A 10,277-nucleotide genomic window follows, 5' to 3' on the forward strand; every position below is an offset into this window, starting at 1 on the left:
AGCAACCTCTGCCCTCTTCCCCTGCTCCCGGGGCTCCACAGCCCGTGCTCTGGGACTGTGCTTCTGAAGAACAAAACCACATCCCAGCCACGGCAGTGCCAACATCCCTCCTGCCCAGAGGGAGCTCCTTCAGAGGAGGAGGAGCCACAAGCCGCGGGGCAGGACGAGAGCCCAGGAGGCTCCCACCCAGCGCCTGCCTGCCTCTGCCCCAGCCCCACTACCTGCGCTGCTTGTGCTGGCTGCTGCTGGCACGCTCCTGGCCCTCAGGCTGCAGCTCATCTCTGCCGCTCCCACAGGGCATGGGGCTCACCCGGGCCGTCCTGCGCCGCAGGAACCTCAGGACCCTCTTCATGGTGATCGGCAGCAGCACACGGGCAGCTTGCTGCGGGCTCTGCCACCACCACAGCCACCACTGCCACTCCTCCCACTCCCACACCACCAGACCTACACCATTAGGCTAGAACCACACCACCAGAATCTCACCACAAGAACCACAACACAAAAAACTCACCACCAAACCACTCCACCGGACCCTCTCCACAAGCCACAATGCCAAACCACACCACCAGAACCACACCACTAAAGCCAAAAAACCAAACCACACCACCAGAACAACAGCACCAAACCACGCCAGAAGAAGGAGAGCTTGAGCCTCATTCTGAGAGCAGGGGAAGAGGAGCTGGATTTCCTGCCGGGGATAGCCAGGTGTCTCCAGCAGCAGGACTGGTTTAGGCTCCTGGCATGTCGATGGAAACACACAGCCACCTCCTCTCAGGGTAAAAGAGTTTATTGTGGCTGACAACCTGTGGTCAGCTCAAATCAAAATGACATCAGTGCCAACAAATAAAAAATAGACATCAGTTCCCAGTGGTGAAAGAGCAGGAGATGTCCAGGCAGAAGCCCACGCACATCTGGTTGTGTTGTCACGAGTGGCTGGGAGAGACAAAGCAAAATCCAGAGTTAGTTCTACGGCAGCAGACCCAGCCCAGGAGATGTCCATGCACAGCCATCGGCCATGACAGGACACTGTCAAGCTGTGGAGACATGAAAGCCCTCCAGAGGAAACAAAGGGTGAAAGGGACACACAGAGAGGAAGAAAGACCATTTTCCATGACTGTCCACTGGCTTGCTAAAGCCCAGGAAAGAAAGTCCAGAGGCTCCAAACAAACCAACCCAGGCACACCCCCAAATGGCATCTGCTGACCCTTAGACCCTACACCTTTTCTACCTCACAGGAACTGCCTTGGCCTCATCAGGAGAAGCAGGCAGCTTCTTTGCTCCCACTCCACCTGGCCACAAATGACACGGCAAAGACTCCCACTCTCTCACTAACACAGGCAAAAGCCAACCAGACTTCTGAACCCACCTGAAGACTGAGGAATCACACTGGAAGATGCTCCAAGGAATTTCCCCTCGCTCCCCAGCAAGCCCCAGGCAGGCTGTGAGAGTAGGGTTCTCCTCCAGACGCCGCTGCCAGTGCCATGCCAGCCTCTTGTGGCTCCTGTGAAAAAGGCAGGAGCATCAACAACAGCTGCTGCTCACACAGGCACAAAGCCACTTGTTGCTGCAGCACTGCTGCCTTCTTCATGCCATCAGCTTCCTCTTCCTCTTGCTTCTTTTGCTGAGCTTCCAGCTCCTTTGCCTCCTTTGTCCTCTTCAGTGCTCTTTTTGCCTTCCCCAAAGCCTCTGTCTTTTCCAGGAGGGCTTTGTGCAGTTGGCTCCCCTGACTTTCCTGCCTGCTCACATTTAGGCTTGCATTCTGGGGGAGTTGAAGCAGGGCCGTGCTGACTGCATGCCAGTCAGTGATGCCCTCACTCAACTTCCCTCCAATCTGAGGCAACTGCTCTGCATGTCTCTGCAACTTGGCAGCCAGGTCAGACATCCAAAGCGGGGCAGGCTGGAGGTGGAACTCTGTGGCCCACTCCTCTACAGTAAACCATTCAAAAGCCTGGAGCTCATTCAAAAGCCTGACAGCTCTTAGAGCAAATGGCTGATGAGACACAGGCAAGCAAGAGAGGACTTTCCTTCCCCCAAAGGTCTCTGCCGGGCAACTCGGCACCAGCCGAGCGCAGGCACCCAGAGAGGAAAAACCTTGCGAGGCAACAGCCAAGCCCAGAGACGTCTGGGAGTGCCTGGGGTGCAATATGGCATCATGGCCACGGCCGCTGGACAGTGGTGGAGCAGAAGTGAGGCCCTGAGCATCAACCAAGTCCAACCCAGAACCCTACTCCTACAAAGTTCACCCCCTCAAAGCACAGCCCCCAAGCACCACATCCAAAACCCGCTGGCAACCGCGACGGGCATCCACAGGAGACCCTGATGGGTACGACCGCAGTGGGCACCCACAGGAGCTGTGCCTCCAGCTGGGGACTCACCAGCCAGCATTTTGTGCACGGGAGGGGTGATGTCAGCTTCGGCCAACTGCTCGTAGCTGGTGGCGTGGTAGAGCCGGACCTGGGCACTGCTCTGCAGTGCCACCCAGACGCCGCTGCCCGCGCTCACCATGCAGGTGACGCCGCGCCCGCTGTCCTGGCCCACCTGGAGCGTGTGCTGGGGGTGACAAGAGGCACAGCCATGCCAGTGAGGCTGCTGGGGGGGTTTCAGGCTGTGCCTTTAAAATTTCCCCACAGATCTTGAACAGAAAGCAGTCAACCGTCAACAAATCACTGCTGGGTGGAAAACGGGAAAATAAAGATCAGCTTTTTCATTTGCTTCCAACTGAGCTGCTCTGGCAAATTTAGTGTTGGGGGTGGGGGGGGAACTTTCAACCCACCACAATGCCAACAAACACAGGATCACAGGCTCCCAGGAGGCCAGGGGTTGGAAGGGACCTCTGGAGATCGTCGAGTCCAGCCCCGCTGCCAGAGCAGCACCATAGAATCCAGCACAGGTCACACAGGAACACATCCAGATGGGGCTTGGAAGACTCCAGAGAAGGAGACTCCACAGCCTCTCTGGGCAGCCTGTGCCAGGGCTGTGTGACCCTCACAGTTAAGGAGGTTCTGCCTCATGTTGAGGTGGAACCTCCTGTGCTGCAGTTTACACCCATTGCCCCTCTCTATCCCAGGGTGCAGCTGAGCAGAGCCTGTCCCCTCCCTCTTGACCCCCAGCCCTCAGGTATTGAAAACCATTTATCAAATCCCCTCTCAGTCTTCTCTTCTACAGACTAATGGTCACCACCACCCCTCCAGACCTCCCACTGCTGCCCACTGTACCTCTTGTGCCAAGGTGGTGTGCTGAGGACGATGACTTGGCTGTGGCAGCCGCACCACAGCTTCCCGGCCACTGCCACCATCTTGGTGATGAGGATCCCTGGGGAGCCCAGGGACAGGCATTTGGAGTTTTGGGGGTCCCAGAAGCAGCCTGTGAGGGTGGTGGGAGTGGGCTTGGTAGTCAAAAGTCTGCCAAAGAAATCTCCATCTTCACCAAGCCATTAGGACCATCCCATGTTGTGGGGGGCGGAGATGTCCACCTCCAGGTCCTCAGCAAAAGGGGACATGAGCTGAAGACACCAGGGGATGCAAGCTGGTAGGCAGGGACCAGAAGGAGGAGGCACACCTCCACCTGACTCCAGTTTTGGGTCTCCAGAACCCTTCAAGGGATGTCATAGAATCATAGAATTGTCAGGGTTGGAAGGGACCTCAAGGATCAGCCAGTTCCATCCCCCCTGCCATGGCCAGGGACACCTCACACTAGAGCAGGCTGCTCACAGCCACCTCCAGCCTGGCCTTAGAAACCTCCAGGCATGAGGCTTCTGCCACCTCCCTGGGCAACCTGTGCCAGGCTCTCACCACCCTCCTGGGGAAGAACTTCTTCCTAACATCCAATCTGAATCTACCCACTTCTAGTTTTGCTTCATCCCCTCCTGTCCTACCACTTCCTGACACCCTCAAAAGTCCCTCCCCAGCTTTCCTTCAGATACTGGAAGGCCACAAGAAGGCCTCCTCGGAGCCTTCTCTTCTCCAGACTGCACAGCCCCAACTCCCTCAGGCTGTCCTCTTAGAAGAGGAGCTCCAGCCCTCTGCTCCTCCTCGTGGATCTTCTCTGGACACCCTCCAGCACCTCCAGATCCTTCCTGGAATAGAGGCTCTGGAACTGGACACAGTGCTCCAGGTGTGGTCTCACCAGACTGGACTAGAGGGGGAGCATCACCTCCCTCAACCTGCTGCCCCTTCCCTGCCCCAGCCCTGGAGGTGTTCAAGGCCAGGTTGGGTGAGGCCTCGAGCAACCTGGGCTGGTGGGAGTTGTCCCTGCCCATGGCAGGGGCTTGGATCTAGATGACCTTTAAGGTCTCTTCCAACCCAATAGGATTGTATGATTCTATGATACTATGCAAGCAGGGAAGCCACCAGCACCTCAGGCATCCCTCAACAAGGGGCTGCCCATGCCACCCACCCAACAACTATCCCTTTGGGGCTGCCTTTAACCCCACCAGTACCTTTGGATGTCTCCAGACCAGCCTCACCTGCCTCCCATTGGTACACAACAGGCTCCCCATTGGCCAAGGAGACAATAACTTGGTTATCCAGGTACCTGCAGGGAGAAGAACTCGTTGGCAACCAGATGAAGAGTCCCAGGATCACAGGACCACAGGATGCTAGGGGTTGGGAGGGGCCTCTGGAGATCAGCGAGTCCAGCCCCCCTGCCAGAGCAGCACCATAGAATCCAGCACAGGTCACACAGGAACACATCCAGATGGGGCTTGGAAGTCTCCAGAGAAGGAGACTCCACAACCTCTCTGGGCAGCCTGCTCCAGGGCTCTGTCACCCTCACAATCAAGAAGTTCCTCCTCGGCCTGAGGTGCAGCCTCCTGTGCTGTAGTTTACATCCCTTGCCCCTTGCCCTATCAACAGGGTGAAAGTCCTGCTTGCCCCCCCACCCCCCACCCCGAAGCACCCTGCTAGGCACATCCTAGAGCCAAAAGAGCTTCTTGCTCATCACTTACAAGATGCACATGACAGCAGCAGCGTGTTGCATCTTCACGCTGCTCTCCCCGTTACGGATGTTGTCCGAGGACTGCTACACGTGGATGCTGCAGGAGAAGAGCAAAGCTGGAGGCTCACCTGGGATGGGGGTGGGGAGGGGCTCTACCCCATATTAAGTGTCATAGAATGGTCTGGGATGCAAGGGACCTCCAAAGGTCATGCAGTTCAACCCCCTCTGCAGTTAGCAGGGACATCCTCAAGTAGCTCAGGTCGCCCAGGGCCCTGTCCAGCCTCACCTTGAATATCTCCAGGGATGGGACCTCAACCATCTCCCAGGGCAACCTGTTCCAGTGTTCCACCACCCTCATGGCGCAGAACTCGTTCCTAACATCCAATCTAAATCTGCTCTGCTCCAGTTTGAAGCCATTGCCTCTTCTCCTGTCACTGCAGGCCTTTGCAGTCTCGCTCCACCCTTCTTGTAGCCGCCTTCAGATACTGTAAGGTCACTCTTAGGTCTCCCCACAGCCTCTCTCCCATTCACAGAATCACAGAATTGTCAGGGTTGGAAGGGACCTCAAGGATCAGCCAGTTCCATCCCCCCTGCCTTGGGCAGGGACACCTCACACCAGAGCAGGCTGCTCACAGCCACATCCAGCCTGGCCTTAAAAACCTCCAGGCATGAGGCTTCCACCACCTCCCTGGGCAACGTGTTCCACTCTCTCACCACCCTCATGGGGAAGAACTTCTTCCTAGTGTCTAATCTAAATCTCCCCTCCTCTAGCTTGGATCCAGCCTCCCAGTCCTATCACTCCCTGACTCCCTAAAAAGTCCCTCCCCAGGTTTCTTGGAGCCCCCTTCAGATACCGGAAGGCCACAAGAAGGTCTCCTCGGAGCCTTCTCTTCCCCAGACTCAGCCCCAACAGCCCCAACTCTCTCAGCCTGTCCTCACAGGATACACACCAGCCATCCTCACAGCCCAACCACATGGAGCTCTCATGGCCTTCAGGGTCCAGGCTGAGGAGGTCCTCCAGGCTGCCCCAGGTGAAGGAGCCGCGGCTCGAGCGGCGCAGGGCTCGCCCCTCCGCAGGGCTCTCGCCGCGCCGGCTCTGCCCAGAGCGGCCAGTGATGGGCATGAAGCCAGCTTCTGGCTCTTCCTCTGAGCTCGTGGTCTCCACAGAGGCCTCCGTGCAGCTGGGGAGCTCTTCATCTGTGCAGGAGGAGAAAGGAGGAAGGAATGGGGGACAGAATCACAGAACCATCTGGCTTGGAAAAGACCCTCAGAGAGCAAAGAGGTCTCCCCTCAGCCTCCTCTTCTCCAAACTAACCACCCCCAGCTCCTTCAGTTGCTCTTCATCAGATTTATTCTCCAGGCCCTTCCCCAGCCTCCTTACCCTCCTCTGCACTGGCTCCTGCACCTCCACATTTCTCCTCTATTGAGGTGTCAAGGTGGCTCAAGGCCTCAGCCAACCTGGCCTTGACCACCTCAAGGGAGGGACTTGCAGGTCCTGTAGGATGCTTGAACCCAAGCACCAGCACCAAGTGCCTGCATCCCGCTCCTCATCTTCATGGTGGGGATGGCCTTGAGGAACTCTGGGTCCAGGCAGTTTTTGCTGGAAGATGGGAAAAAAACAACTTTGGAGAATGAGGAAGTGAGATGGATGGAGGCCTGCCTAGCCTGGCTTGTGATGCTGAGCCCACTGCCACATCCACTCCCCCGGTCCCTGCTCTTACCCAGCTTCTTCTTGGCATCCTCAAAGGCTTGCTCCGAGCTGAGCAGGGCATTGGGCTTGGAGAAGTCGAAGATGAAGGAGTGGGTGCCATCAGCTTTGGTGGTGCTGAGCTGCACCTTGTAGGGGGAAGGCCATGCTGAAGGACAGGGATTGCTTCTTGTGCTGCTATCCTGGTGCTGGTTACCTGGGACAAGACACCAATGCCCACCTGCCTATAATCTCCATTCGGGTAGTTCTGGACAGCAATAAGGGGCTCCTCAGAGCCTCCTCTTCTCCAGGCTAATCAACCCCAGCTCCCTCAGATTCTCCTCATAGAGCTGCTGTTCCAAACCCCTCACCAGCTTTCTTGCCCTTCCCTGGACACGGTGATTTCATGATCTCAAAGGTCCTTTCCAACCTGCTTAGTTCTAGTCTAGTCTAGTCTAAACCATTCTATTGTATTCTATTCTATTCATTTTCTCTTCATACTATAACTTCATCACCTGTGAGAAGAGACCACCCCCAGCCTCTCCACAATGTCCTTTCAGGGAGCTGTGAAGAGCAGTGAGGTTCCCCCCTCTGCCTCCTCTTCTCCAATCTAACCATCCACAGCTCCCTCAGTCAATCCCCATCAGATTTGTTCTCCTCCTCTTCTCTCGGCTAAGAACCCCCAGCTCCCTCAGTCTCTCCTCAAGGGCCTGTGCTCTGAAGTCCTCACCAGCTCTCTTGCCCTTATCGAGACACATTGATTTCATGATCTCAAAGGTCTTTTTCAATCTGGTTAGTTCTGGTCTAGTCTAAACCATTCTATTCTATTCTATTAATTCCCTCTTCGTACTATCACTTCATTACCTGTGAGAAGAGACCACCCCCAAGCTCTCCACTGTGTCCTTTCAGGGAGCTGGGAAGTGCAGTGAGGTTCCCCCTCTGCTTCCTCTTCTCCAAACTAACCATCCACAGCTCCCTCACTCCATCTCCATCACATTAGTTCACCAGGCCCTTCCCCAGCTTTCCTGCCCTCCTCTGCACCAGCTCCTGCACCTCCACATCTCTCCTCTATTGAGGTGCCTACGTGGCTCAAGGCCTCAGCCAACCTGGCCTTGACCACCTCCAGGAAGGACTTGCAGGTCCTGTAAGATGCTTGAAGCCAACCACCAGCACCAAGTGCCTGCATCCCATTCCTCATCTTCATGGTGGGGATGGCCTTGAGGAACTGTGGGTCCAGGCAGTTTTTGCTAGAAGGTGGGAAAAAAAAACACATTGGAGAATGAGGAAGTGAGATGGATGGAGGCCTGCCTAGCCTGGCTTGTGATGCTGAGCCTACTGCCACATCCACTCCCCCGGCCCCTGCTCTTACCCAGCTTCTTTTTGGCATCCTCAAAGGCTTCTCCGAGCTGAGCAGGGCATTGGGCTTGGGGAACTCGAAGGGGAAGGACTGGATGCCATCAGATTTGGTGGTGCTGAGATCCACCTTGTAGGGGGAAGGCCATGCTGTAGGACAGGGATTGATTCTTCTGCTGCTATCCTGGTGCTGGTTACCTGGGACAAGACACCAATGCCCACCTGCCTATAATCTCCCTTCAGGCAGGTCTAGACAGAAATAAGGGGCTCCTCAGAGCCTCCTCTTCTGCAGGCTAATCAACCCCAGCTGCCTCAGATTCTCCTCATAGGGCTGGTGCTCCAAACCCCTCACCAGCATTCTTCCCCTTCTCTGGACACGATCACTTCAAGACCTCAAAGGTCTTTTCCAACCTGGTCTATTCTATTCTATTCTATTCTATTCTATTCTATTCTATTCTATTCTATTCTATTCTATTCTATTCTACCCTACCCTACCCTAGCCTACCCCACCCTACCCTACCCTGTTCATTCCTTATTGGTTCTATCACTTCATTACCTGTAAGAAACTACCCCCAACCTCCCCACAATGTCCTTTCAGGTAGCTGTGAGGAGCAGTAAGATCCCTCCTCCACCTCCTCTTCTCCAAACTAACCATCCACAGCTCCCTCAGTCAATCCCCATCAGATTTATTCTCCTCCTCTTCTCTCGGCTAAGAACCCCCAGCTCCCTCAGTCTCTCCTCAAGGGCCTGTGCTCTGAAGCCCTCACCAGCTCTCTTGCCCTTATCGGGACACATTGATTTCATGATCTCAAAGGTCTTTTCCAACCAGGTTAGTTCTAGTCTAGTCAAGTCTGGTCTGGTCTAAACCATTCTATTCTATTCTATTCTATTCTATTCATTCCCTCTTCGTACTATCACTTCATCACCTGTGAGAAGAGACCACCCCCAGCCTCTCCACAATGTCCTTTCAGGGAGCTGGGAAGTGCAGTGAGGTTCCCCCTCTGCCTCCTCTTCTCCAAACTAACCATCCACAGCTCCCTCAGTCCATCTCCATCACATTAGTTCACCAGGCCCTTTCCCAGCTTCCCTGCCCTCCTCTGCACTGGCTCCTGCACCTCCACATCTCTCCTCTATCGACGTTCTAAGGTGGCTCAAGGCCTCAACCAACCTGGCCTTGACCACCTCCAGGAGGGACTTGCAGGTCCTGTAGGATGCTTGAACCCAAGCAGCAGCACCAAGTGCCTGCATCCCGCTCCTCATCTTCATGGTGGGGATGGCCTTGAGGAACTCTGGGTCCAGGCAGTATTTGCTGAAGATGGGAAAAAAAAAACAACTTTGGAGGATGAGGAAGTGAGATGGATGGAGGCCTGCCTAGCCTGGCTTGTGATGCTGAGCCCACTGCCACATCCACTCCCCCGGTCCCTGCTCTTACCCAGCTTCTTCTTGGCATCCTCAAAGCCTTCTCCGAGCTGAGCAGGGCATTGGGCTTGGGGAACTCGAAGGGGAAGGAGTGGGTCCCAATAGCTTAGGTAGTGCTAAGGTTCACTTTTTGGGGGAAGGCAATGCTGAAGGACAGAGATTGGCTCTTATGCTGCTATCCTGGTGCTGGTTACCTGGGACGAGACACCAGCCCCCACCTGGTTACAACCCAAATTCGGGCAGTTCTAGACAGCAATAAGGGGCTCCTCTGAACCTCCTCTTCTCTCAGCTAATCAACCCCAGCTCCCTCAGATTCTCCTCATAGAGCTGGCGTTCCAAACCCCTCACCAGATTTCTTGCCCTCCTCTGGACACGGTGACTTCATGATCTCAAAGGTCCTTGCCAACCTAGTTAGCACTAGTCTAGTCTAGTCTAGTCTAGACTACTCTACTCTATGCTATTCATTCACTCTTGGTTCTATCAGTTCATAACCTGTGAGAAGAGACCACCCCCAAGCTCTCCACAGTGTCCTTTCAGGGAGCTGTGAAGAGCAGTGAGGTCCCTCCTCCGCCTCCTCTTCTCCAAACTAACCATCCACAGCTCCCTCAGTCGATCCCCACCAGATTTGTTCTCCAGGCCTTCCCCAGCTTCCCTGCCCTCCTCTGCATGGGCTCCTGCACCTCCACATCTCTCCTCCATTGAGGTGCCTATGTGGCTCAAGGCCTCAACCAACCTGGCCTTGACCACCTCCAGGAGGGACTTACAGGTCCTGTAGGATGCTTGAACCCAAGCACCAGCACCAAGTGCCTGCATCCCGCTCCTCATCTTCATGGTGGGGATGGCCTTGAGGAACTCTGGGTCCAGGCAGTTTTTGCTGGAAGAT

The 10,277-nt window shown here is 55.4% G+C and overlaps 1 protein-coding gene across 5 annotated transcripts; it reads right to left on the reverse strand.

Moving 5' to 3' along the window:
* Positions 1 to 771: 771 nt before the first annotated feature.
* On the reverse strand, positions 772 to 6,402 carry LOC137456860 (rho guanine nucleotide exchange factor 17-like). Of its 5 annotated transcripts, none has more exons than XR_010991147.1 (8): positions 6,317 to 6,402; positions 5,886 to 6,132; positions 4,946 to 5,032; positions 4,439 to 4,533; positions 3,216 to 3,363; positions 2,376 to 2,632; positions 1,367 to 1,501; positions 772 to 933 (listed from the first exon to the last, which is right to left on the reverse strand). XR_010991147.1 is itself a non-coding variant. In XM_068168534.1 (8 exons), exons 4-8 carry the CDS (start codon positions 4,474 to 4,476, stop codon positions 815 to 817), a joined length of 588 nt encoding a protein of 195 aa, XP_068024635.1. In that variant the 5' UTR covers positions 4,477 to 4,533; positions 4,946 to 5,032; positions 5,886 to 6,132; positions 6,317 to 6,402; the 3' UTR covers positions 772 to 814. The 5 variants fall into 5 exon arrangements, 4 of the variants coding, with proteins under 4 accessions (XP_068024635.1, XP_068024636.1, XP_068024638.1 ...); XM_068168534.1 differs by having other exon boundaries at positions 2,376 to 2,550; positions 4,466 to 4,533; XM_068168535.1 differs by having other exon boundaries at positions 2,376 to 2,550.
* Between the last annotated feature and the right edge of the window lie 3,875 nt (positions 6,403 to 10,277).

Source organism: Melanerpes formicivorus, unplaced genomic scaffold, assembly GCF_026170545.1.
Source record: "Melanerpes formicivorus ecotype bairdi unplaced genomic scaffold, bMelFor1.0.p_v2 SCAF_141, whole genome shotgun sequence".
NCBI classification, from domain to species: domain Eukaryota; kingdom Metazoa; phylum Chordata; class Aves; order Piciformes; family Picidae; genus Melanerpes; species Melanerpes formicivorus.